Here is a 27,060-nt window from a genome sequence, read left to right as displayed (position 1 = left end):
AGTCGGGGCGTGTACGAGAGGCATCAGAAACATCATTGATGTTTCTCTCTCACATGGATGTTTCTCTCTGTCTCTCTCCCTTCCTCTCTCTCTAAAATCAATAAACATATCCTGGGGTGAGGATTAAAAAAAAAAAAAGGACTGAAGCCCTGACGCAGGCTATAATGTGGGGGAACCGTGAGAACGAGATGCCAAGGGAGAGGAGCCAGACACAAGGACACGTGTATGACCCCATCTACATGAACTACCCAGAACAGGCAAGTCCACAGGCACAGAAAGAGGCTGGGGGCTGGGGGCCAGGGGCTTGGGGTAGGGAGTGACTGCTCGCGGGCGTGTCTCCTCTTTGTGTGCTGAAATGTTCTGGGTTAGATAGAAGAGGTTGCGCAATGTTGTGAATGCCCTAAGTGCCGTGGGTTGGCTCACTGTGAAAGGTTAACTGTATGTTATGTGAATTTCACTTCATTAAAAACAACAGTGAATTGGCAACACCAGGGCTTTTGCATCTTCTGAAAGGATCTTGGCCCTTAGAGAGGGCCACTGGTTGACAACAACCTAGGACTTCCTTCTTCAAGAGATGCTTTCTTCTAACAAAATGGCATGCAGAAGTGCCATGTGGTCATAGAAATGGGCCCAGAGAGGGCAAGGATCTGCACAAGGTCACACAGCAACAGGAGGCATTCTGTGGGGCTCAGCTTTGGACAGGGGCTCCCAGGTGAGCCTGGGAGGGGCATCAGCCCAGTTCCCATCCCCAGTTGACTACGGAGCTGAAAGGAAGTGGGTGGGGGTGCCCTGCCTTCCCTTCCCCGCTTGGCCCCCAGCCTCACCCTGGAGGGCAGCGCTAGGTGCCCTGAGGACTGCTCCAGCCTGTCTTTGGGCCTCAGTTTCCCCATGTGTACAGTGTGGGGGCTGTGGGCTGAGGCAGGGGCTGGGCAAGCTGCCATGAGCTGCGGTCCCCAAGTTTGGGAAGGACAGCCTGCCCCTCACTGGCCCTGACTTGGGGAGGGTCACAGGCACCAGCCTCAGACCAGGGTCCTCAGCGCCCCTGCCCACCCTACATCCATAACTTCCCTTGCTCCCTCCATGGGGCTAAGAGGGCACAAGTGGGTGACGGGGGTGGTGGTTTTAAAAAACCTGTGACCTTTCTAAAACCTTTCCCAGCCTCGGTTTCTACATGTCAGGCAGGCTGCAATGAGAACCCCAAGGAGACAGAGCGCAGGGGTGTAGGGAGCCCCTGTGCTCAAAAAGGCTCTCTGGCCCCTCTCTCCCCAGGGGCCTCAGTCCTTGCGCAAAGGTCCCCAAACGTAGATTTTTGACCCATGGTCACCCCCTGGTGGCCACAACTGGCAGAGCAGCGAGGGTGTACCTCCAGATCCCAGTCTTGGCACAGCACTGCCTGGGACCCTGGGCACACAGCAATGACAAACCAGACAGGGGACCCTGGCCTTGGGGGGATTCGAGGCAGACAGGGCACGGCAAAATGCAAAATGAAGGGCCATTACATGTGGTGACAAGCTGGGGTGGCTGAGGGAAGATGACATTTGAGCAACCACAGAGTGTTCCGGGTGAGTATATTCAGGGCAAAGAAGCGGGAGTGGCTGGAACAGAGGGAAGGGGGGCGAGAGTGGAAGCCAGAGAGGGTCCAGACCCGTAGGGCTAGAAGTGAGCAGTTTACTCGAAGAGCACTGGGGGGCCGTGGTCAGACTTAGAGCAGGGCAGGGACGTGATCTGAATTACAATCTTTTAAAAATACATATTTTTATTTATTTATTTTTAGAGCAAGAGGGGGAAGGAGGGAGAAAGAGACAGAGAGAACATCAACGTGTGGTTGACTCTCTCACACCCCCAACTGGGTACCTGGCCCACAACGGAGGCATGTGCCCTGACTGGGAATCGAACCAGCGACCTTTTAGTTTGCAGGCCAGCGCACAATCTACTGAGCCACACCAGCCAGGGCCTGGATTACAGTCTTAGGAGCAGTCTTATGTCATCACAAAAACATTGGTGATGCTTGAACAAATGTCCCAGAATGCACAGACTGGAAGAAAAGAAACTTGCCAGATGCGACCGAAGCCCACGTCCCCAGGTCAGGCCTGTTCCCCTCCAGCCCCAGAGGGCACCACCGTCTAGTTTGGAGTTAGACTTTCGTTTGTATGATTTTATATTTTATTATATACTGTAGCCATAAACAATGTGTTCTTTTATGTGATTTTAAACTTTGTGTAAATAACCGGACAACATCCTCCTGCAGTTCGCTCATTTCGTTAACGTGGTTTCTATTTTTTTAAGCTCTACTCTGTTTTTAAGCTCTGAAAGCTGCAGTGTCACACACACACACAGACTCACACACAGGGTCAAGCGCTGTCCTCAAGTGTACAGCTCGATGTGTGCTGCCCACCGCGATCACACAAGCACGTTCACCTTGCAGGCCTGCCAGTCTTAAAAAGTGATTGTGTCAGTCCACGCAATTACTAGCGCCGTGAGCATTTCCCGAAGCTCCACCTGTTCACTAATGCTGGTTTTCTCAGACGTTTTAGTTTTCCCCTGCCAATCTGGCAAGTATGAAGCAGCGTCTAATTGTGATTTTTATTTCCTTAACTGTGCTGAAGTTAAACATCTTTTCATCTTTGTCACTTGTCTTTATTTTTTTATTTGCTCCCCACCAAGATTATGTTTTATTGATTTTAGAGAGGGAGAAACATCCATTGGTTGCCTCCTGTACATGCCCTGACTGGGGATTGAACTCACAAACTTCTGGTGTTCAGGACGGCGCTCCAATCAACTGAGCCACCCAGCCAGGGCTGCCGTTTGTATTTGATCTTCTCAGAATGGTTTGCTCACACATTTGGCCCATTTTCTGTTTTCTCTTTTTCTGATTTGTAGAAGTTATCTATATAATTTGTATAGATTATCCACCTTGTTAGATGTGGCAACAGTTGTCTTAACAGCATTTTCTTTTCTAAGTTTGAGTCCTTTTGCCCGTCAACACTCAGTTTATTTCCTGCACATCACACGCCTGTAACCCTTACACAAAGGTATTGGGGATCTGGCCCGCAGCCTAGTGTCTGCAGACTCTCACCTGCACCCTAACTTCCCGGATGTGCCCTCACATGCAGGGGGGCTCCACTATGTGTGAAGACCTGGGAGTCACTCCCCTCCCAAGACTCGTTCCCTAAACGCCTGGGCCCCAGTGCTGCAGACCACCTGGGCAGCGTACATCTCAGCTTTCAGCCGGTCCTTTCAAGACTGCAGGGGAGGCCCTGCCTCTACCAGCTCTCCAGCCGAGAGTAAAAAGCGCTCCCTACCTCCCAGCGTCAGACGGTAGGCAGCTTTCCTAGTGAGTCCTCCTTACTGTAACTAAGCAGGGGTCGCCGTGGCATTTCACCAAACTCTGCGGGCCCGAAGTCCCACCCATCCTGGCCCTTAAATCTGAACTCCCAGGCTCCCAAGAGCACCAGCTCATGCTACTGCTTTGGCGCCTGGTTCCTTTGTTTTAGGCTCCTATAGATTTCCCTTTGCTTGTAGGCTCAGCTGTGCATTTCACCTTATTTTATGCATTTCTGTGTATTTACTGTCCCTGCCGGTCACAGTGCCCCAAACCTCACTGGGAGCAGAGGGTCTGCTCTGCACTGTGGATGACCACTCCTCGCCCCTCAGGGGTGCTGGAGGCTGGAGCCTCTGAGAATGGCAGTGAGAAGGGAGATGATATCAGCCTGGGGCCTCTGGAGGGGCAGCAGGCTGCTGTGGGTGTGGGCAGGGCATCATAGGTGCCCAAGTGCCGTGGCCTGAGCCCTGGCTGGGCAGTGTGGGGCTGCGAGATGTGGGAGAAGGAACAAAGCAGTATAGGCAAGGTGGCGGAGCCGACATGGCTACCAGTGTTAGAGGAACAGGGAGCATGAGGGTGGAGCCCACAAAGGGAATATGAGGCACTCCCGGCCTGTGCACCAGCCACATTCCCCTCTTCGGACCAGGCATCAGTTACACGCAGGGTCTGCTAACCTGTCCCAAGACTACCTTGGCAGGTCGGGGAGCCCATGAATCTGTGTCTAGTGAGCTCCCAGGGGATATCGATGCTGCTGGTATGAGGACCACACTCTGAGAAGGTCCATCAGGAAAGGGACAGATGGGGGCAAGCTGTTGGCACTCTGCAGGCTGGGGGTGAGAGGGGAAGAATTTGCCTGTGCGACCCCCAGGAGGAGCTGCCCTGGTGGTCCAGTGCCATGGCCTTGCTGTCCACTGACTATTCCCCCCAGCTGGGGAGGGGGGTGAAGGAGAGCTGCTGGGAGCTGGTGACACACACAAGGGCACACACAGGTTGGCGTGAGCCCTGCACCTGCCTGTCATCCCGGAGGTGTCTGTACCACAGGGCATTTAAGGGAAGGTAGGCAGAGGGTTTAATTAATGAAATTTAATCTAATTATGACACAAACGCAGACGGGGGAGAGGTGACCAAGCACAGATGCGATGACCTGTGCCCTCTGAGGCCAGTGGCCCTCGCTGCACCCACCTCCAGGTGGGACAAACACTGGTGTGGCCGAGTGACGGCACTGTGTGGCACAGGCTGGCCCTGGGGAGGCGCCTCACTGAAGCTTGTGGGTCCAGGCCGGGAGCCCCCAGGGGGCCAAAGTGCTCGGGTTCTTCCCCAAGTGGAGGATGTCCACTGTGGAACGGGGCCGAGGAGGGCGGTCCTGCCCTCACTCAGTGCTGCCTGGAGCTTCAGGACGCGGAGCAAGAGCGGACAGCAGGGTTCACATAAACAGCAACGAAGGAAGAAGACAAAACGCCAGAGACTCAGAAGTGCACGGTCAGCACAAGGGCAGCGCCCAGCAAGTGTTCCCGATCTTTGTGGCACCTGGGACTGAACAGCCTGCAGGCCGCACGAGACCTCTGGTTGGGGGGGGCGGGGCGACGCCTCCTTGCCCCACACCGACTTGGGGGGCAAAGAGACAGGACATCTGGAAGACGAGCCTCTTCTGGGAGAAGGGGCTTTGGAGACAAGAGTGGTGATGGCGAAGCAGGTGTGCCTGGAGAAGGAAGGGGTCTCCTGGCAGAGCAGGGACGGTGGCCAGTGTTGGGGTGTCCTTCTTCCAGTGTTTCCACCAGGCGCTCCTGCACCAGGGTGGGGGCACTGAGCCCTCACTGGGTCCGGAGCTGGTAATCTGGGAGACGGGAGGGTGGTACCCGTGAGCGCTATGCTGGGGGCAGCCCCCCACTTGGCTGCTGGGGACCCTCTTAGCACCCCCACCCCCAGCCCATGGGTGAGCCGCACGCACCTCCATTCTGAGTGATGTACCGGACCCACGGCAGGGCCTGGTAGCCGCTCTTCTCAATGATCTTCAGGTAGCGTACCTGGAACACAGGTGCCAGGGCCCTGAGCATGCATGCTGCCCCCTGCTGGTGACCCCTGGTCATCCCCCTGGGGCTGGGCAGGGCAGGTTGTGGGAGAATGCAGGCTCTTTTAACTAAGAGATACGGCAAAGAGCCAGGATGTGTGCCCCCAGGTGTGGCCTCTACAGGACTCTTGGAGACGGACCCAGGTTTCTCCTCCCCTGGGAGGCTTCCCATGGAGGTGGCCAGGAAGGCGGGCCCCACAGGGACACGTTTGTGGACATGGACACAGAGGCTCAAACTCCAGTTTTGGTGGCTGAGTGAATCTCTGGGCTTGGACCTGAAGCACGGGGTCGGGTCTGAGTAGACCAGTACGGATGGGCCTCTTTCTGCCGGGGCCCGGGTGCCCGTGGAGAGGCAGGGCCGTGGAAGGCCAATGACAGCCCTTCTCTAAGCTGGCTGTGTTGCTGTATCACCTGCAACCCTCTGGGCCTGGACCAACTCTGAGTCCCTGTTGTCCATGTCTGCTCTGGACCCCGGCAGACCCGGGCTCGTACCTGGATGCCAGAGGTAGTGAAGTAGGGGATCTCGAACTTGACACTGATTGGGGGCTTGCCCTCCTTGTCCTCTGCCTCCACACTGGGCAGGCCGAAGTGAGCCCGCATGAGGTACTCCTTGCCGCCCTGGGAAAGCAGGCAGGGTGGGGGACGGTCAGGCCGAGGCCCCAGCCCAGGCTGACCAGCAGCTGTCCCTGGAGAACACAGGCTGCCAGCCCGGCCGCCAAGCTCCCTCCTGTGTGGCCGGCAGACACCTGGCACCCCAGCCCCTCTCACACATGTCTGCTATCCTCCAGGCCTCAGGGGCCGCCCCACCAGCCCCACCGGGCAGACTAGAGGCCGTGAAGGACAAAAGTGCTGAATTCTAAGGATCAAGAGAAAGTTGGTTTCACAAGCTCCCAGGGAGAGACTAACTGCTTCAAGACAAACGAGACCAACAGGCCATGGGAAGGAAGAGCGCAGGGGCGGGCTGCCCGCGGACAGGGGTCCAAGGGAACGCCCACGCGCCCAGTGTCAGGCGGGCGTCACTGGGCGATGACTCCAGGGACGGGGCTTGGAGCAGGGACAGGAATCGAAGGTAAAAAAATGCCACTGGACAGATTCTAGAAGCAAATGAGTGAATTCCTTTATAACTGGGAATGGAGAAGCCTTTCCAAGCATTACTTGAAAGACAATAAAAGAAAAAGACTAAAAAACTTGACTACAATAATAACAATAATAAAACGAAGAAGCAACCCAGAAAGGTTACACAGCAAAAAAACACTACAAGCAAAGCCAAAAGATAAACACACTGAGAAAAACCATTTGCAACTTGTATTATTAAAAAAGTACTAATCTTATCCATCTATAAAGAGCTCTTGGGAACTAAGAAGAAAATGACCAAACATCATAGAAAAATGAGCAGAGAGACAGCTACTACTACACAAACGCAAATGGTCTGGAGGCCTAAGGAAAGGAACTTCCTCTGGTTCGCAATGGCAAACGGCAGAGCGAAAGCCCCACGGCAGCTCGGCTGGCAAGGCCTGGGGGTTGCTACTGACGGCACACAAACCGCACGCGGGGAGCCGGGGCGGTCCAGCCAAAGCTCCGATCTGGGTCCCCTCTGAGCCAGCGATTTCATTTCTGGCACGGACTCTGAAGCCACACCGACAAGTAAACCATGCCGTAGGCCCAGGGCCAATCATCAGCGCGGTCTCACTAAAGCCAGAGACTGCAAATAAGCGAAATGCCCTTCAGTGGGGGGCTGGCTGAATAAAGATGGGAAAAGGGTCACCCAGAGGAATACTATGCGGCTGAAAAAAAGAACAAGGAGGATCTGCTTACATAACCATTTCTCCTAAAAGACTAAGAGAAAAAAAACAAGAGACAGAACAATATTTCTCCTCCTTTTGGTAAGAAAGGAGGAGAAATAGTAATGTTCCCATTTATATTTGTTTCTTTGTACCAAAAGACACTTCAGAAGGTTAAGGCACAAATGCTTTTCCATCATGAGAAAAGGGGGGAAAGGGAAAGGGATGGAAAGGAGACTTCTGGGTCTCCTTTGTTCCCCTTTTCTAATAGTTTTGACTTTCGAACCACCAAGATTTTACACATTTAAAAACTGAATTAAAAAGCCAACCCTGAATCAAACTGTGTGTCCGACTGGTGACGTGGAGAACTGTGAGACGGGGGAAGGGTACATATACGTGTACATATTGCACTATTTCGCAGTTCTTTTTGTCCCTGGGGTACGCCACTTGAAGTACTTCATCTCTGTGTCGTGTCTCAGCTTCATACACCGGGAAATTCATTTGGCTTTTGATTTTAGGAATCACTTTTTTTCCCCATTTTGATTTAATTGTTTTATATTAATGTAAATCACTTCGATGGTTTCAAAGTCGAATGAAAATTTCAAGGATTAGAATGAAACAAGCCACAGGCTACGAAATCAGGTACAGCCCACGCTGGTTGGCTCCAGCCTTGGCCACGTGCTCTTCCTCCCCTGCGGCTCGCCCTGCGCTTCATCTCCCCATCTGTTCTCCCACTGTGGCTTTTAACACAAACGCCACTTCAAACAGTGGAAACGGCCGGCAATCCGGGATGGTCATTGCCGCCTCTGCGGGATGTTACACTGCTGACAAAACTGACCACCAAGAAGACGGCCAACGACCCGGAAACTGCTTCTGACACAGGCTGTGACAGAGAGCGCCGAATGTTTCCACTCCCTGTTCGCTACGTCGGACAAAAACGCACCGACAGTCTGAGAGCAACTGCACGTGGTGGCAGGATGACCTCCTGTGTTCTCCCCTTCCTTTCCTACGTTTTCTGTCATGTGATCGGTTTTGAAGGAAACACTAACATAAAAAAAAGTAAGGCCCTGGAAAGGCTGCACGCCCAACTTCTGTAACTCAGTTGGGACTGTCCCCAAGCCCCGCTGAGGGCCACAGAGAGAGAGGAGAATGTGGGAACGCAGAGACCGGCTGGGAGCCTGTGTCACAGAAGTCGGGGATGATGAAGTTGGTGCAGGTGCACACCCGCCTCCGGGGCTCTCTGGGCACTACCCCCGGAAACCCAGACTCAAGTGCTCAAAATCCTGAACGCAAGCCAGGCGGCCTCGCCAGTGGGTGGAGCAGGCATGGAGCTGGATTCCCGAAACCAGCGCTGCTCTGGCCTCCAGGCAGCCGGCCCCCCTCCAGGGAAGCTGAATCCCAACCGCAGTGTCAGAGAGCAGAGAGCAGGAAGGAAGGAAGGAGGGAGGGAGGGGACACTGCACTGATGCTGAAGAGGAAGGTGGTGAGGGGCGCACAAAGCCAAGCCAGCCTCTGCTTTCCCAGAAGGCTCCATTTCCCTCCTTGCCCAGCCAGCTCTTCAGCTCTCCATCCCCTCCCTCCTGACCCCCAGAAGCTGCAGGTGGAGATCCTAGCCCTGTGCCCCATCTCAAGGCTTGGGGGGTATCCCACCACTGCCAGGGCACAGGGAGCTGGTGGAATGTGGGTGGAAGTCTGGAGGGGCACCCCACTGAGAACAGTACTTACTGGGAAGGACTTGATGGACCACACAATCTCGCTGTTTTCAGGGACCCACTTGACGCTCCCCACCGTTGTCTTGAACTTGGGTGAGTCAGCGTCATTGGGCACAGGGATGTGGATCTCCACGTTGTTGGCTGTTGACCGCCGCTTGAATTGGCTCTTGGCCTGGAGAACAGGCTCACGTGGTCAAGGTTGTGAAGGGTAAGAGCAAGATGAACCAGCCTCACCCACCATCCTGCGCCCACAAGGGCTAGGTGCCCCTCGGCCTGGCCTATGGGACACTGCCCCAAGCTGACCCCTGCCCACTATGAGACACTACCCGTGCCCCTGAGATTCTCCCTACACTTGACTTTGAAAGTTGTTTCTGCCTTCCTATTCCCTTGGCCTTCGGGCTTCCCCCTCCCTCCCTCTGGCCCAGCCCAGGCCTGCTGGGACAAGCTCTGTGCCCTCGTGGCTGGCCCGGGCCGGAGAGAGTTCCCTGAGTGGCAGAGTGCTCCGCTGGGCAGACAGCAGCCTTCCAGATGCCTGGCCAAGGCCACCGCCACGATGGTCACATCTAGTACCTGGGCGGTGTGTCTTCTCTCTGTGCCCCCGGCCCACTCCCGAATCCCAGCTCAGAGTGAGGCTGCAAGGATGACAGCCACAGGCTGGGATGGAAGTCACTGAGTGTCATGGCCACCCCAGCCTCACATTAGAACCCTGTGCCAAAGGCCCGGGACAGGCCGAGACACAGGAACACCCTCACCGGAAAGGACTGTCTGTCCCCCAGGCTGACTCTGCCCACAGGACACACACGCACCTTGACCATGTACTCGATGCGGCTGTGGGAATGCTTTTCGATCACCGACTCAATCCAAATCAAGGGCTTGACCTGTCGGGAGAGCGGATGTGGCACTCATACCTGGTCATTTTACAAAGCCTCGTTTCACAGAGGGGAGCCGGGGGCCCAGCTGCGAGCACAGGTGTGAGCTCGACACACTGCTGCCTGGGGCTCTCAGAGGAGCCCACAGTCACACAGGTAAGACCGGAACACAGAGGCCCAGGCAGCAGAAAGATGCCAAGGGCCTCTATGCGGGGAGGGGGCAGCGGCGGGGGGGCCAGGGTGGGGAGAAAGAAAAGAAACAAAAATGCAGAGCCCATCACGGGCCCTACTGGTCAGGCTCCCGGGAAGGGGCAGTGGTGCCAAGGGGCCCTGGACCCTCACAAAGCCTGGGTCTTCAAACCCAGGGTTCTTGGAGCCAGGGCAGCCCCTGAGTCCGCCCTGGGTGTCACGTCATGGACGTGAGACTCATCCTGGATAGCAACTGTCCCAACCACGGGCAGGAGGCAGGAACCCACTCCCACCCCAGAGCCTCCACAGCTGCTGCCTGGTGGTGAGTGTCAGCCCCACGGGAGAGGAGCTGGGTACACTCACGTGGGTGTTGAGACGGTAGGACATGAGCTCGAACTCGCCATCGGGCGGGATGAAGGAGATGGTGCGGTCGTTCTCGAAGCGGGAGAGCCGCACGCACTGGTGGAACTTCACGTCCTCCAGCTCCACTGACTTGCTTTTGCCGCCTGAGGGGAGTTGGAGGTCAGGGCGGGATAGACCTGAGGCCTCCGGTCACTCCCAGCAATATTCGCACTGCCTGGGCCCATGCCTGGGGGTGCAGAGCTGCCCCCAGATATGTGAGAGCACTTGGGTCACAAACACCACAAACGCCAAAGGGGCCTGGTTCTGAGACAACCCTCCCACCACATCCCCCTGGAGACCCCACTGCCCACCCAGACACGGGGCTCGTGCTGAGGGCAGGGCTGGTTGGCCTGGTTCACACCCAGTCACCAGGCAGGGTGGCTGCTCAGGACATGTTTCTCGAATGACTAACAAACCCAGCAGCAGGTGTATGGTGCTGTCTCGGGGCTCACAAAGATGCTGGCCCCCTTGGTCCTCGTCCTGTCTTGGTTTCCCACCCCACAGAGGGCCGGGCAGGCTGAATGCAGCCCCAGAGGGGCGCCACACTGATAGGTTAGTGCCCGAGAGGCACTGACCACTGCTGATGGGGATGTGACTGTGGCCAGGTGGACGCTGCTCCCGCTGTATTGGGGCTGTGGCAGGCCGGGAGGCAGGTGACCCAGTTTGTAAACACAAAGCCCCAATGATCTGGACCCCTGAGGGCTGCTCTGGCCCTGCCCCACCACAGGAGGTCCTACTTCCAGGCCAGGTCCCTCCTATTAATTTCAAGTGTCATTTCTAGGTATTAATTTATTTATTTTCACAATTGCCTTGTAAACAATGTAAAAATATTTCTAAACCATGTGCTTGAGGCCACCGTGCTCCCTCACTCAGAGGAACATTCCCTCAGCTCTGATTTGAGCCCAGGATGAAGCCCCTGCAGGGTGAGACCTGCTCTGCGCCCAGGGCCCCCACGGCCCGGGTACTCACGGCCCGTGTTGTCGAAGAGGACCTTGTCATTGAGGCCCAAGCGCAGCTCGGGCATGCCCGAGAGGAAGACCCGCATCTTGATGGAACCCACGATCTCGCTGCGCAGGACGTTGCCGTTGGCACTGACCTGCAGGGAGGAGGCGGGTGTGAGGGGAGGCTGTAGCTCACAGGCCACTGTCCCCACCCATGTTGCATGACTCTCCCACCCACGTCCATTCGCGATGCCCTCCTCACTGTCCCGAGCTGAGGGAGCTGCACCTGTGCCATCCAACCTTCATGCCCGGGTCAGCAGGGCAGACATTTGTGGGCCCCACGCTCTAGGCCACATGAGCTCCTCTCTCAAGGACAAGCTTGGTGACTGGGCCTGGAATGCTGTCGAGGGCTCTCCCATGCACCATGCCCTCGGAGGAGCCCCGAACACCCCAGGGCAGACCTGGACGCTTGTCCACGTGGGGCTTGGGGAGGTCCCTGGGCTCCCACCCTTGAGGGTTTGTTAAAGATGGAGCCTCCTGAGCCCTGACCCCTCCCGGCTCCCCAGGACTGCCCTGAAGTCTGATGACCATGGATCCAAAATAGCAATGCACTTAGAGAGCATCGCAGCGCGCACACGGACGGAAAAGTTCCTCTGCACCAGGCACCCTCTTGGCCCCCTCACCAGTGTGTGGGGCGGGGCTACGACCTGAGCAACCCTGTAACTCACATGCCAACAAGGAGGCATCTGCGAGCACGAGTAAATCTCCCAACAGGCTGACGGGCACAGTGAGACTGCCCCGGGCCGGTGACACTGCTGTCCCCAAGTCCGTTTTAGAGAAAAGGCCACTGAGGCAAAAAGGTGGGGTCACACACCAGGGGAAAGGAGCTGCTGGCCAGCGGGCGCTGGGACCACAGTCCCAAGCACCACCCCAGAGCTCCACTCTGCACAAGGCCACATCCACACCAGCAAGCAGTCTGGGGCTAACCGGGCCACTCCTCAGGGACACCAGCCACATTCCAGTGGTGGAGGGCCTGAGCTGCCCATCTCTGCAGAGAAGCAGGAGATTCTGTCCAGTCTTTAACCTGAGGGTCCCAACAACACCACGTGATGTACCCACACGAAAGCCCTTTGCTCTGACGGGACCAGAGACCTGAGGTGCTGAGTGGACAGAGGCCCGGAGAAAGGCACAAACAGGACAGAAGGCCCTGCAGATTCTGGCTCTGTCACCTCCATCGCTCGCTACACTCTCACTGTCCTCACCCCAGCGGGCAGCTCCCTAACCTCATGTGCCAGCAGCTGCTGCCTCCTCTGCCTCTCACCAGCCCTGACTGCCTGTCTCATCCCCTCTCTAGTGAGGGGCTACGCAAGCTGCTTGCTGCTGGGCCAGCAGGGGGACAGCACCCAGGGGCAGGAGGCACTCGGTAAGCATGTGTAGACGTGGGTCCTCATTTTGCAGGCTCTGGCTGGCTGCTACTCCCACCTGCCTTACTCCAAGGGTCCTCGCTGTTCCCCATGACTGTGACTGCCCCTAGCTCCCCTTCTCTAGGGGTCTGTTTCCTCCTTGGGGAGCTGGGACTGCATGGCCTTCTGTAACTAAACATGTGAAGCTGCGAACCCTGGGAAGGAGGGCCCAGAAGTGGGGACCAAAAGCCACAGAGCCCATGAGGCCAATCTTGGCCCTGCGGGCAGCCATCAGGACAGGTAGGCCTTCCCAGCTGAGGCATGACAGGTGGCCCAAAGCCGTGCCTTCCGCAGGGGGGGCACGGAGGAGATGTTTGCCAAGGGACTGGCTGCTTAAGTACACCACTCCGTTTAGATTTCCGGAGTCCGAGGCCGATGTTGACTCGGCAGCCAGCTCTGCCAACACACTTAGGGATGAGGTGTTCCAACACGTCTGGACGCCCACACCTGCCTCGTGCTGCCTCCGTGCATGGAGGAACAGGGTTGTTCAGGCACAGCCCCAAAACATGCCCCCCAACCCTCTAATCTCCACAATTTCCCATGCAGCTGTTTAAAAACTGCTCTTGCGATTTGCTTTTCCACCCAGGACACCACAGAGCCAGATGGACCATATTTTGGGCTCAACAAACAATTTAGACCAAGGTCCTCAGGCAGGACGGGAACATAGAGAGGCCACCATCTCACCTCTTGGCTTAAAAAGTAAAGGCAAAGACAGTTACATTAAGTCCACCAGAAGCATCTCCTTGGGAAGCACTCCCCACAACACCACGTCTGGGAACTCAGCCTCCAAAAATCCCACCCACGTAAGGAAGATGTCCAAAATGCAAGTCTAAGGACGCATGAGCACACTCATTTCTGCACCATTTGTCACAGTGAGACTGGCACACCTGAGTGAGCCGCATGCCGGGACTGGCCCAGTCACCCCGGGCCACCCAAACGGTGGAGGTGGGGCAATCTGCCTGTCTGATGGGAAGACAGGCAGACTGCAAGTGAGCCAGAGTTGGCTATTCTCCCTCTGCCACCAAATTCAACTACAAAACCTGGGCAGGAGGCACTGGCGACTACGGGAGACAGGAAAGCTCAGCAGGAGAATCCAGGAGGAGCCAAGAAGGAGCAGCACCCCTCCCTCCATGTGAAATGGACCGATTTAAAGAACTGAAATTTGCAGTTAAAACTGTTCTGAAAAAGCAATCTCCAGGTCCAGATTGTTTCACTGGTGAATTCCACCAAATAAAAGGAAAAAATACAATTTATAATAGCTTCAAAAAATGCAATACTTATGTATCAATCTAATAATACATGTACTGGGCTGGCCAAAGAGTCCATTATATTTTTTTGCATATGGTGGCCCTAGTAACACTTCGTTGTCTTTAACGTCATTCGAAACAATTGTGTTAGACTGTGTTGTGACAGCTGTCATATCAGCATGCGCTAGAAAAAAAAAAATTGGTGTATTTTTGTGCAGCCATTTTAACATTGGAGATGGGAGAATGCAACTTATTTGGTGTATTATGTTTTATTATTTCAAGAAAGGTAAAAAGGCAACTGAAATGCAAGAAAGATGTGTGCAGTGTATGGAGAAGGTGCTGTGACTGATAAAACGTGTCAAAAGTGGTTAGCAAAATTTCTTGGTACTATTGATATTTTGGACAAGTAATTCTTTGCCCTGGGGCCGTCCTATGCACTGGAAGGTGTTTAGCAGCACCCCTGGCCTCTGCCCACTAAAAGCCAGTAGTGGGAAGACAACCGACGCACTCAGTGTCCAAATCAATAGTTATTGGTGGAAGTGAAAAATGTGTGTTTCATTTTACGGAAAAAACCAAACGGACTTTTTGGCCCACCCAAAACATGGCAAAAACTACAAAATACTGATGAAAGTAAGCAAAGATGTCCTAAATGCAAGATGGGGCAAAAACAGGTTTACAGTTGTGAGTACAGAAAAGAGTCTATTCTTATATTATTATTTATTAATCATTGTATTATTTCCCATACTCACAACTGTAACCCTCCTTTCCCCCACCCAGTACACAGAGACAGTGTTTTATGGGGTGTGAGACCTGATATACTAAAGATAACAATTCTCCCCCAAACTGAGTAACAGAGTTATTTAACATAATCCAGTCAAACTCCCAGCCCACTTTTTTGTAGATACAGGCACGCTGACCCTAAAATGCTGACACAGGCACTGAGCAGTTTTTGGGAAAAGAGAGGGAATGTTGGCAGAGTCACACGATCTGACTTTCAGACTCACTGTAAAGTCCCAGTCATGAGGACAGTGTGGAACTGGCGAGCGGACCAATGCAACAGCCCGGACAGCCCGCGAACACTCTCGCACAAATATGACCAACTGATTCCTGACAAAAACCCAAAAGGAATTCAGTGGAGAAACCTTTCAAAAACCGATGTGAGAACAACTGCAAAACACTGTGCTACGTGCAAAATAAGCACGGCTTGTCTGAAATTTAACTCAGAATTGATTATAGATTTAAATGTAAAACTGTGAGGAAATAAACTTAGAATCAATATTTAAAAATCGATAGACTTTCTAAAAATTAAAAACTTTTGCTCTGTGAGAGACACTGCCAAGAGAAGGAAAAGGCAAGCAACAGACTGGGAGAAAACTTTGCAGATCACCTATCTGACAAAAGAGTTATATCCCAAACTTTCAAACCTCAATAATCAGAAAACAGAAACCCAGTTGAAAAATGCTCGAGAGACATGAAGAGACACGTTTCCAAAGAGGCTGTAAGGGTGACAAAGCAGCACATAAAAGATGTTCAACATCATCAGCCGTTAGGGAAGTGCAAATTAAAGGCACGATGGGTACCACTACATACATGTTAGGATGACAAAAATAAAAATGCTGATCACGGATGTGAAGCAACTGAACTCTCGTATGTTCTGGGGCAGGGGATGCAAAATGGTGTGGCCGCCCTGGAGGGCAGCCTGACAGTTTCTGGTAGAAGTAAACACGCACTGACCATAAGACCCAGCAACCCACTCCTTGGTACCTGCCCTAGAGAAATGGAAACTGCTGCGCACCTATAAGCCTGTGCACAAAACGTTTAAGGCAACTCTATTCACAAAAGCCAAACGCTGGAAACAACACGATGCCTCTCAGTGGGTGAACGCGTAAACACGCTGCGGTTCAGAATGTGAATAAACGTAAGAAGAAACAAACTTGTGATAAACACAGCAACGTGGGTGAATGTCAAAGGCTGTGCGCGAGGGAAAGAAGCCAGACTTGGAAAGTCACACGCTGTAGGGTTCCACTCGTACGACCCCCTCAGAGAGAGAACTACAGGACGGAGGTGAGGTCAGTGGCTGCTGGGGCTGGACACCGGCAGGAGGGCGCAACCGCCAAGGGGCAGCGAGAGGGAGATGTGCAGGCGACAGCTGCTCGGTGCCCTGATAAGGGTAACAGGCGCACAGACACGTGCACACCCTAAAATTCACAGGTCCATTCTACCTAGTGATAATTAAAAAAAATAAAGATACACAAAACGGTAAAACAACAACAACCCGCCCCCGCCCCGCCCCCCCTCAAAAAACAAGGTGCAGGAGAACCACAGCTTTAGAGAAAAACATCTGCTTATTTATCTATAGAAAGAAGTCCTAAAGGATGACAATGAATTCTTAAGCGAGGTGGGCTTTCTGATTTCAGAGTCCTTCGCTCCCTAACTTTACACGCTCTTTAAAAAAAAAAAAAACAAAAAAAAACACCAATGTTCCTGTGTTGGTTCTAAGAGAAAGGCCCATGAAGATGGAACAAGCTCACCCCACGGTAAGCAGCCCAAACTGCATCCCGCTGATCTACCACATGCAACCTGAGTATCTCTCAGGGCTTTGCTAGTTTTAAAAGACTAGCTACTTTTACAACAATCACGGAGAAGACATAATTTTTAAAAAAGAAAAAAAAAAGGAAGCCTACCAAGAGGTTCACAGACTCGATGACGTCCAAGAACACCTCGTTCTTCCGGTACTTGATGCCCTCGGACCGCCAGGACACTGCGTTGGTGACAGTGGCTGGAGGCCGCGGGGCCCCCGTTTCCAGCTTGTGGCCTTCCTGAGTGATGTACCTGTAGGACCACACTGAGCATTAAGGTGGTCAGGCACTGCCATTCCTGCAAACAGCCCTCACTGTAGCAGGTTCCAGAAAAGGCAGGTGCTGGTTTCACCAGTAGCTGTTTAAATTTAGTATCTTACAATTTCAAAAACCCAACAAACCCGTTACCATGAGCACAGAACATTCATTTGGGGGGACCAAGGAGACAACCGCAATGAGGAAAACCACTGCTGGTGTGCAGGGGCAGACTGACCCCCTGGGAGAGTAACCTGGTGACCCCGCTCCCACTTGGGGCAACAAGTATGAGATGCAGGCGGGTTATGCGGCTTCGAGAACCCTTTGCTCCCCTGTGCGAGTGAGAAACAGCACCTCGGAAGGTGAATCGAGCGGGTGTCAAGTGCTCACACAGGGCTGGGCTCACAGGAAGCACTTAATCCCTGGAGGCCACGATGTGAAGGGCAGGGTTGCAGAGAAGGAAGGTACTTTATCGCATCCCCTCTGTGACAGTGAGAACAAAGGCAGATGACCGACTCCCTACACCAGGCGCTGAGCGCACCATCGTAGATGGAAAATAAAGACTGAGTAACAGGGAAATGCTCCTGCTACGCAGGGCTGCTGCGTGGGAAAGGATCCCAAATTGCCCACTGCTGAGACCCCCACCCTGCCCACTCACTCCTGCAGAATCTTGCTGTCCGTGGTCTGGGGGTAGCCAAAGTCCATGAGCTCATCCAGCAGCTCGTAGATGATGACAAAGTTGTCGCGGATGCTCTCCTCCTCCAGCTCCTTGAAGTACTCCGAAAACACCTGTGGTGTCGGCAGTGGGGGCAGGCGGATGGATGAGAGGAAGGACGGGGAAGGCAGAAACGCCTGTACAAATCCACTTGCCCTTCACGCCCCGAGGCCCAGAGAAACAGCCCTTTGGCCCACAAGCTGCATTTGCCCATTTCCTAGGCTTGGTGACATACTATGGACTAGACCTTTGACTCAAGGGCAGCAGTGTGGCTGCGTGAGAGGTGGGAACCAAGCTAGGGGTCGTAGGCGTCCTCTGAAGCCTGGTCAGAAGCCCCGAGCCCCCACCTCCATAGACCACTCTCCTCCCCTGCCTGACAGCCAGTCCAGGACTGTCCCCTCATCCCCACCAGCTTCTCTTTAATCCCCACTGTGACTGCCACCCTTGGCCTCTGAGGTGACTCAAATGAGAGACGAGAGCCACTGGGGACAGGACAAGTGGTGTTTCGGGACATTTCCAGCCTCCCTGAGCTGCCAGTCCGTATAGCTATGCAGGCAGATTTATTTTCCCTGTTTCAACAGGAAACAAAAAGGCTCAAGGAAAGAATGCTAAGGGAGGATGTGTCATCGGCACCGATGCTAAAGGAAAGTTAGCAACGTAGAGAGAACTGCCCGACACTCCAGAAAGGAGAACTCGCCCTTCTCACTTCTCTAATCCCAGGCCCTGCCTGCGACGCACCACCACTCCGCAATGTAGGCCTGCTGGTGGCTCTCCTCCTGCCCCATGCCCCCCTCCACGTCCTCACCACCAGACCAGCCCGTTCCCCAAGGTTTACCACAGGTGGCTCCTGAGCTAGGTGCACAGGGTCCCACTGGAGGTGTAAGTTTTTCTGGGCCCACCCTGGGCCTCCTGGGCTCGATTCTCCACTTTCTTCAACCCCACACCCCAGCTTCAGCCGGGTCCCTCCATTTTTCTTCTAGAAGCTGCAGCAACTTCCTCACTGGCCTCCCTGCTGCCCTCACGTTCTTTCTCTACTCAACAGCCAGACATGATCTTAACTCGGATCGGGTCTGGGCGGGCTTCACTTAAAGCCCCCCACCATCTCTCATCACACTTGGGCTAAACTCTGAGCTCACTAGGCCGTGTATGCCGCCCCCCACGCCCACCGTGGTCCAGCCCCACCAACCTTGCTGACCTCAGCCCCGAACTCTGTCCCTTGCTCCTTATGTCCCGGGCACACTGACCAGACCCCGTGCACTCCGGCCCCAATGCGTATGCATGTGCAGCTCTCTCTGCCTGTTGCACTGTCAGCCTGGGCCTGGCGTGTCAGCTCTCTCCCTGGCTGGCCTCAACGGGCCTCTGCTTTGACAGCCTCCCAGGAGATTCTGAGCAGAGCCTGGCTCTGCCCTTCTCCTGCTTACCTCACTTCTCCCAGCCCTGACTCTCTGCTGGCCAGCCTCCAATCTTCCACGGCCAGCTGGGGGGCATACTTATACCTCTCAGGGCTGGGGGCACCCCTGCCTGCCCTGAGCCCCACCTTCCCCTGTTCACTTTCCTCTCCTCGCTAGAACTTGAGGGGTGGGTGGGTGGGGCAGCTAAGGCTGTCGAATCCCACACATGGGACAGTTGGAGCTCCCCCAGCCCACGTTCTGAGATTTTAGCCCCAGAACTCCCTGGGGCTGCTATAGGTCTCAGGTGGCTGGTATGGGGAGGCACACAAGAGCCAGGGTGACCGACACCCCTCCGGGGCCTGTGGCTGGACTCACCTGTACCACCTTATAGAGGAAAGAGAATACCAGTGACACGCATGCGTTCTTCTTGGAGGTGGCGACCACTGCATGGCGGCTGCAGTTAAGGAGCGTTCAGAGGCCTGGGCCACCACCTCGCAGACCCTGGGGCTCAGAACCTCCCCCAGCCCTTCCCTAGCTGTTCACTTCCCATCACATTTAAGGTGATGTCCCATAAGACCCTGCAGTGTGCACCCTGGTGACCACTCGGCCCTCACTCCTACCACATATCCCTTCTCCATGGTCCAGCCACCCATCCCATAGCTTCTGGAATGAGCCTCGCTTTCCCTGGCAGAGCCTTCGCCCAGGCCTAGTGCTCCTTGGGCCTGACCACTCCTCTGGCTGGCAGACACCTTGCCTTCCTGCAGGTTTCCTCCAGAATGTCACCTCCTCAGGGAAGCCTTCCTGGATCCTAGACCAGGTGAGGTCTCCATCATACCCCCTCTTCTTCTAACACCCATCACTCCTGTCCATCTCCTCAGGCAGCAGGGAGCTCCAGGAGAGCAGGGCAGGGTCGGGGTCATGGCCTGGCCGTGCCCAGGCCAGCTGCAGGCCAGGGCAGGTGCTGGCAGCTCTCAGGGCACATGTGCACACACATGTGCACACATACACACCCACCTAGGAGTCTCCTGGGGGCTCTCCCGCAAAAGGATACGATACAGGTTGTTGTGCTTGATCCACATGAAGCGGACGCCCCCGTGGGCCAAGATGGGCGACAGCATCCCCTCCTCCTCCTTCTCCATCAGGATGGGCATGAAGTGCTCCACTTCCGACATGTCCACATCACCTCGGTAGTTCCGGCAGATGAGCACCTGGGCCGGGGCGGAAGACAGGGAAGGTGCTTTCATTTTGAGTGCCTGGGGGTGAGATGCGCCACCTCCCCTCGCTCAGGGGGCCCCAATCACGCCTGTCGAAGGGCATAGGTGGAGGCCACCTGATTGCCACCCCCCAGGGAATTCCTCAGGAGAGTGTTTCCCAAGTGAACTTCTGCAGGGGCCAGCAGGGTTCTCCGCACTCCTGGCAGGAGGGATGTGGACCAAGGGTCTAGGACTGAATTACTCGGGAGACACCTGGTTCAACAATGTCCCGCAGGTTCTCACTGCAGACCTCCTCTGAGCCTTTCCCATGCTGCCTCACCCTGCTCTTCTGCCTGTGTCAGGGCACCTGTTTGGGGGATCTGCCAGAAACCCCCTGTGGCCCGGAGAGAAGCCCTTCTCCTGTCTCTCTCTTTCACAGGCTGGGGGTTTAGATACGCAGCATCTGGGACGAAGAATGGGACAACCACTTCGGTCAAGTTTGGCAAATCCTCGCAATGCTAAAGGAGCTTATGACCCAGCCATTCCCCTCTCAGGTATTTACGCAACGGAAATGAAACCATGCTCTCCATGGGAAGATTCAGACATGAACGTTCAAGCAACTTCACTGGCGAGGGACCCAGGCTGGGGGGATGCTAATGTCCTTCAGCAGGTGAAGACAGACACAAACCATGTCCACCCACACCATGGGACACTCCTCAGCCAGGATAAAGGAGTGACCACTGACACGTGCAACAGCATGAAGGGCTCCCGGGGCGACTGAGCCAGTGAGGGAAATCAGACAGGGGAGAGCAGCGTACCCCGTGTGATTCCACTTGTATAACATCCTGGGAAATGGTGACACAAAACACATCAGTGGCTACCTGGGGACAGGCTGGACAGGGGCTGAACAAAGGGGTATGAGGAATCTCTGGGGTGACAAGCGTGTGCCTGTGGCTTCCCGGGTACACACCATGACTGCCCTGCAACCTCTAGGCTTTAAGTAAGCCAGTCTCTAGATCTAAGTTACACCTCCCTGAAGGAATAACAAGTGGGTTTGAGGCTTTGCCAGCCAAGCAAGGCTCTCTTTGGAGATGCCACCTAGAGCTGGTGCCACTGTCGTGAGGCTCCGAAATGCGCTGAGAACGTGGCTGAGCTGACAAGCCTGGGAACTGCCTCTCTCAGAGCCCGTTCCAAGCCTGGGGAGGGGGGAAGGGGGGAGGAAGGAAGACCTTCTTTTCTTAGTTTCTCTTTCCTGGCCTATAGGCAAGGGACCCTGCGCCCTGTTCCTGCTGATACTCAGGCTTCTTAAGGACCCAGCACCCAGTGGGTGAGCTTGCGGGCCCCTGGACTAGGCTAGACTAGGAATCTCATGTATTCCCTCATATACTCCTTGCCAAGAGCACAAACTTCCCCACACACTGCCCCAGCCACGAGGTAGGGCTGATTCTTACAGGGATGGATGTGATGTCCCGAGGTCATCCCCTGCCTAAGGGCACAGAACAAGCCAAGCCGGGTCAGGATTCCAGCCCCATTTCTCACCCCCACAGGGTCACTGCGCTTGCCACACACACTGTTTTCTTGGGCTTCCCAAGGCCCACCTTCCAATTTGGGGGGCTGTCACTGGCATGGATCTCCCAGGTCCTCAGAGTGCTCCAAGAGCAGGGGACAACTTATTTGTTCACTCTCACCAGGGATGCACAGAGGCCCACTCACTCAACAAGCATGCAGCATGTGTCCCTCTATGGGGGCACTGTGCTGAGCCTGGGGACACACAGGTGACCACAGCAAAAGGGTCCCTACACTGGAACACCTGCTTGGGGGAACTGAGGACAACTCTGAAGATATGACATTCAAACCGAGGCCTGAGGGGACAAGTGGGATACGAGCAGAGGGACCAGTGTGACTGAGGCAACAAGTGTGGGGGACACACACAGCTCATGGAGGAACCTGTGAGTACTGGTCAGGTGGAGCGAGGATAGCCTGTAAGCTGGGTCCCCAATGAGAGGACAAAGGCAGGAGAGGGGACAGATTGAAGGAGGCAGGCGACAATGAGGTGACAGTCTTCCATCTCTGCTGTTGCTCTTAACCCACAATTTCCTCCCCTGACTTAAAGAGGAGTCAGACTAGGTCTTTCCCTGCTGCAACTGCTGCCTACCCCAGCCTCCCCTCACACAGAAAAACTGCAAGTCTGCCCCCAGCTGCCTGGCTAACACCTCTGCGTCTATGCTCCCCTGGATGTACTCTACTGTACCCCCACTCTAGCTGTCCCAGCCCCCTGGCTGGTCTCTGGGTGACCCACATCTGCTCCTGCCTCGGGGCCTTTGCACATCCGCCCCCTCTGCCCAAAATGCCCTGGCACGGCTCTTCTCATTTCTCAAGCCTCAGCTCAGGTGGCACTTTCTCCAAGAAATCTTTCCTGCTTGCTCTGGCTGAGAGAGCACATCCCACCCCTCTCCACCCCCAACCCGAGTGCACCCTCACTGCCCTTACCACAGCTACATTATACTGAATCCAGTTATTCATGTCCTCATTTATCACCTGTTGCTTCTACCAGAGTCTAACCATCCCTGAGAACAGCCACCACTTCCAACTCGTTCACTGCTGTGTCCCACTCTCCAGATCAGGGCCCAGCCCCTGGCAGCTGCTGGGTAAGCATCTGTGCAGCACGTGGGGGTGAGAAAAAGGAGGCCAGGACAATGCCCAGGTCTCTGATGTGAGCAATTCCCTGGACGGCGGTGCCACTCACTGAGACAGAGAGAGAGCAGGTGTGGGGGAGGGGGTGGCAGTTCATTTCGGTAAGTGCCGAGTTTGTGTTCGCTGGGGAAACTCCACGGTGTCCCACACAGGCTGGCGGGTTTCCAGATGAGTGCTGTGCACTACAGTACAAATTTGAGTCAGAGGCACAACGGCATGAATCAAAGCCAGCCCGCGGAGAGGACAGCACAAGAGGTGCACGTAGGCCTGAGCCTGAGGGGCAACATCCCAGGGGAGGCCAGGAGAAGAGGTGCCCGCAGCCAGAGACAGAAACAGGAGGAAAACTGAGCCCCGTGACCTGGAGGCCAGCAGGAGACTGCTGAGGAGGAAGTGGTAGTGGCGTCAGGAGCTACAGAGAAGCAAGAAAAGAGGTAAGGGCAGAGAAGTGTCGTGGAGGGCTTTCTGTCAGCTAGGTATGGCCATGCTGGTCTCCTTGGTGATCAGAGGTTCTGGGGTGGACAGACGTGCCCTGATGGGGAATCAAACCTACAACCCTGCTGGTGCAGAGGACGACGCTCCAACCAACTGAGCAACCAGGCCGGGGCCTGGTTGTGAATTTCCTGATGTGCTATGACCTTGTTTTGGATTAAATGGAGTCTACACAGGAGGCAAACTTTCAAAGCACGCGTTCTGTGGGGAGTGGAGTAATAAATGACAGGACGGCTGCCTCAGGGGGTTCCCTCAAAGCAGGACTGACCATGCTTCTCCTGGGATACCATGTCCTCGTGGTGGCTCCTCCCTCCTGAGATCAAAATGGTCCCCTGTAGCCCTCTTTCCTGTCTGGACATCCTCAACACCCACAGCCCTCCTCATGCCATCCTCCACACTCCAGCATTACCCAAAGCTTTTGGGGGGCTTCTCACCATTCGAGCCCATTGCAACGCCTTCTTGCCCACTTGACTGCCACCTGGTCACCCTTCTAGGTCTTCTCAGAAGCACCATAATCATCTCTCCAGCCAAAACTGAGGCTGGCTAGTTGCATTACCTGGGGCCTTGTCCATGCCCCATGGCTAACTGGACCCAACTTCCTATACCCTTGTGTTTCTCCTGCCAGATCTCCAGGCCCATGGGTACTGGCATGGACTGTGGGCCCAGAGTGGTGAAGGCACCTGCCTAACATCATACCACTGAGCTCTGACCTCAGCCATAACTCCACAGTCACGGTGAGATGGGCAGCACAGGGCTCAGCGCATGATAGGTGCTGCTGAAACATCTGCTGAAGAAACAAGCAGCTGTGACAGGCCGTCTGTAGAACCCCTGGGAACCCGGCTGCCAAGGTGGAAGCAAGAACATATGCTACCAGGACTGAGGAACCCGTCTAGCACTCGCCTAGCCTTGGCATACCCTGTGTCTTTCCTTGCCTCTAAGAAGACTGCGGAGGGAAGCCCAGCACTGGGAATCACTGGTTGTTGATTCTGGGTGGCATCCAAGGCAGGAAACCCATTCAAGGAACTCTGGGAAAGTGCTGGGGTGGGGAGTAGGACAGGAAGCAGCAGCCACTTCAACTTCACTTTCCCCTACTTCTGAGCTAACTCCTGCCCGCTCCACCTCTCCCAACACCCACGGTTCTCTCACTGATCGACCTGGGACTTAAAGTTTAACATTGTTGGGCCTCTTCTTATTGCTCCCGGATGCCTAAGGTCACATCACTGAGCTCTGACCTTGCCTTCCATCCAGCAGGATGGACTAGAGGGAAGGCAGCAGACACTTCTAAAAGGATTTGAGAGCCTTCTAAGCAGCTTTCTCAGATACTCCTGGAAAAGGCACCTGGGTCTTAGTTATGTCCAATTCCTCCTTCATGTCTCAGATTTGTCACTCCCTCCAGGGAGCCTTCCCTGACCTCCAGCTGAGGCTGAGTCTCCCTATTCTACTCTCACTGCAGCACCACTGCAATTTACATTTATTTGAGCTTTTTTTAGATCAATGTCCCTCTCCCCCAGACTGTGAGCCCCAGAAGACCACCACCTGACTCTGCTCACCAAGGCGGCCCACGGCTTAGCACAATGCCTGGCACCTAGGAGGTGCTCCTCAAATTATCAGCTGAATGAACAAATGGTTCTGGGTTCACTCACCCTACCACTTCTCTGTGACCAGTGTGACCTTGAGTGAGTTGTTACTTCTCCGTGCCTCAGTTTCTCCCTTTTGTAAAATGGATCTCCCACCACCCACCTCGCCTAACCCCTGTGTAACTTAATGTCACAACGAACGTTAATAAGTTAGTAGAGATTGGCACAGAGAAACAGCCAGATAAACAGAAGTTTGCAGCAGTCCCAGGGGGCGGGTCTCGCCCGAGGACACACTGGTCCCGACACGCCTCACCACCTCTGGCCCAGGGTCGCGCAGCCGCTCTGCTCTAGGTCTGGCTCCAAAGCAGGCTTCGGCTCGCCTTCTCCACTGCCCACACCGAGATCTAAGACCCCGGCTCACAGGAGAAGGGAGATTGGGCAGACCGATTATCAAGCACCAGGGTAAGACCGATCGGTTTCTTTGCTTAGGACCAGGGTGGGCCCCACTGGGCAGTTACCCAGCAACAGGTTTGGTCCCCAGGGGCGAGGTCCTGAGTGGGTCCCCAGGGGCGAGGTCCTCGCCGGTTGCCTGGCAACGGGGAGGGTGGGGAGCCCTCCGTACCTTGCCCTTCAGGTCCAACACGTAAACGGCACTGGCGGACATGGCGGCTGCGGGAAGCCTCGGCAGCGGCCGAGGGTGGTGGGGACCGCAAAAACTGCCGGGCGTTGAGGAAGGCCAGGCACTCCCCGCGACGGTTCGCCTCCACTTCCGGCCCGGGGAGCCGCGCGCGGACCGTTATGTCCGGTCGGGGGCGGAGCTGCCAGAAATGCGCAGGCGCGGGGCGGAATGTGCGCAGACGCAATACACCTGATGAGACCTTATTTCCCTCTCACCTAAAGCACTCCGGAAGTAAGACCCAGAGGGGTGGGGTTGGGCGGAGCCGATTGATAAGCCGGCACCCTTTGGCTGCACAGCTGGGCGATGATAACTTGGCGGCTGGGAACTCCGACCTGTGAGCTAAGTTAGGTAGGTGAGAGATCCCCGTGCTGGATCCATGCGGGGCCCAGCCCTATGGAACTATTCTTGTGGGGGAGTCCAGGAAACAAATACAGATGCAGTCGCCAATTGTGATACATTTTACAGGGAGGGATAAGGCTACTTGGAAAGAGGGCAAACAAATCCTCAGTCAAGCCTAATCAACAGTCACTACCTGTCACCTGTTAGTGTCAACATTCGTCAGCGAAAAACCCTGTTTATTTCCTGGAATGATCTGAAAACCACGCCCCATTGAAGCTGGCGAAAGGCACGTGTTTTATTTCTGTAGTTAGTGACCCCCGATTAGTCAATTGAATTGTATCTCATTTGCTTTTATGAACACTTGGCTGTGGAAAAGTGCCTGCATTCTGTGCCAATGAACCACACAGTGCCTTGGTCATCCCAATCACAGCCGTTTACTCGCGCTACCTGCCTCTTTTGGTCGTTTCTCTCTATCTCCCTCTGGGGTTTTGAAAGATGGCTTTTGCAATATATCCTCTGCTTAGGATAGAGATTAAGTGCAGGAAAATCCAAGAACACTGGAATATTTCCTATTCTGGAAGCATTCTTGCACAAAGCAGCCCAGAGGGGCTTCTTCACAATCTTAAACACGGATTGGGTGATGTGATCTGTGTTGGCCAATGAAAGAGTCTACGTGGAGAAATCCCGAGTATGAGATGCCATCTTGAGCTTTCTGGTCCCAAGAAAGTCAATGCCGCTATACAAGGGAACTAAACTACACCACACGGAGTAGAATCACCTGGCTGAGCACGACCAACAGAATTGGGAAATCCTGTAGTTTTAAGCCACTCCGTTTTGGAGAGGTTTATCAGGCAGGGAGAATTGGAATGTTAATCTTCCACATACTGACTTTTCACAGCACATCATGCTTCAGACCCCAACTTCTGGCTCACGGATGAAAAAAGACCTGCAAGTGCCCTGGCTGGTGTGGCTCTGGATTGAGTGCGGGCCTGCGAACCAAAGGGTCACCGGTTCGATTTCCAGTCAGGGTACATGCCTGGTTTGCAGGCCAGACCCCCAATAGGGGGCACACAAGAGGCAACCACACATTGATGTTTCTGTCCCTCTCTCCCAAAAAATAAATAAAATCTTAAAAAAAAAAAGTGACCTGCAAGT

At 54.7% G+C, this 27,060-nt stretch overlaps 1 protein-coding gene and 1 long non-coding RNA gene across 2 annotated transcripts; one reads left to right on the top strand and one right to left on the bottom strand.

Annotated features, from left to right (window-relative positions):
• Positions 1-4,390: 4,390 nt before the first annotated feature.
• AP1M1 (adaptor related protein complex 1 subunit mu 1) lies at positions 4,391-25,670 on the bottom strand. The gene is made up of 12 exons (XM_024560975.4): positions 25,510-25,670; positions 19,986-20,142; positions 19,310-19,377; positions 17,487-17,617; positions 16,679-16,826; positions 11,313-11,439; positions 10,305-10,447; positions 9,690-9,761; positions 8,897-9,055; positions 5,883-6,008; positions 5,271-5,346; positions 4,391-5,156 (listed from the first exon to the last, which is right to left on the bottom strand). Exons 1-12 carry the CDS (start codon positions 25,549-25,551, stop codon positions 5,134-5,136), a joined length of 1,272 nt encoding a protein of 423 aa, XP_024416743.1. The 5' UTR covers positions 25,552-25,670; the 3' UTR covers positions 4,391-5,133.
• LOC123479761 (uncharacterized) lies at positions 25,215-27,027 on the top strand. The gene is made up of 3 exons (XR_006655498.2): positions 25,215-25,349; positions 25,788-25,914; positions 26,804-27,027. It is a non-coding gene; the product is annotated as an uncharacterized lncRNA (long non-coding RNA).
• Positions 27,028-27,060: the final 33 nt, after the last annotated feature.

The sequence above is a fragment of the Desmodus rotundus genome, chromosome 9 (assembly GCF_022682495.2).
Source record: "Desmodus rotundus isolate HL8 chromosome 9, HLdesRot8A.1, whole genome shotgun sequence".
Lineage (NCBI taxonomy): Eukaryota > Metazoa > Chordata > Mammalia > Chiroptera > Phyllostomidae > Desmodus > Desmodus rotundus.
The sequence above is the reverse complement of the archived record's forward strand: the minus strand, read 5'-3'. Positions and strand labels throughout refer to the sequence as shown.

Excerpts from the sequence above, each read along its gene's own strand:
- AP1M1 (XM_024560975.4), bottom strand. The coding sequence starts at position 25,551 with ATGTCCGCCAGTGCCGTTTACGTGTTGGACCTGAAGGGCAAG. Across the intron at positions 19,378-19,985 it reads CAAGCACAACAACCTGTATC|TGGTCGCCACCTCCAAGAAG; the intron begins GTATCCTTTTGC and ends GCCGCCATGCAG. Across the intron at positions 5,347-5,882 it reads TCACTACCTCTGGCATCCAG|GTACGCTACCTGAAGATCAT; the intron begins GTACGAGCCCGG and ends CCTGTGTTCCAG.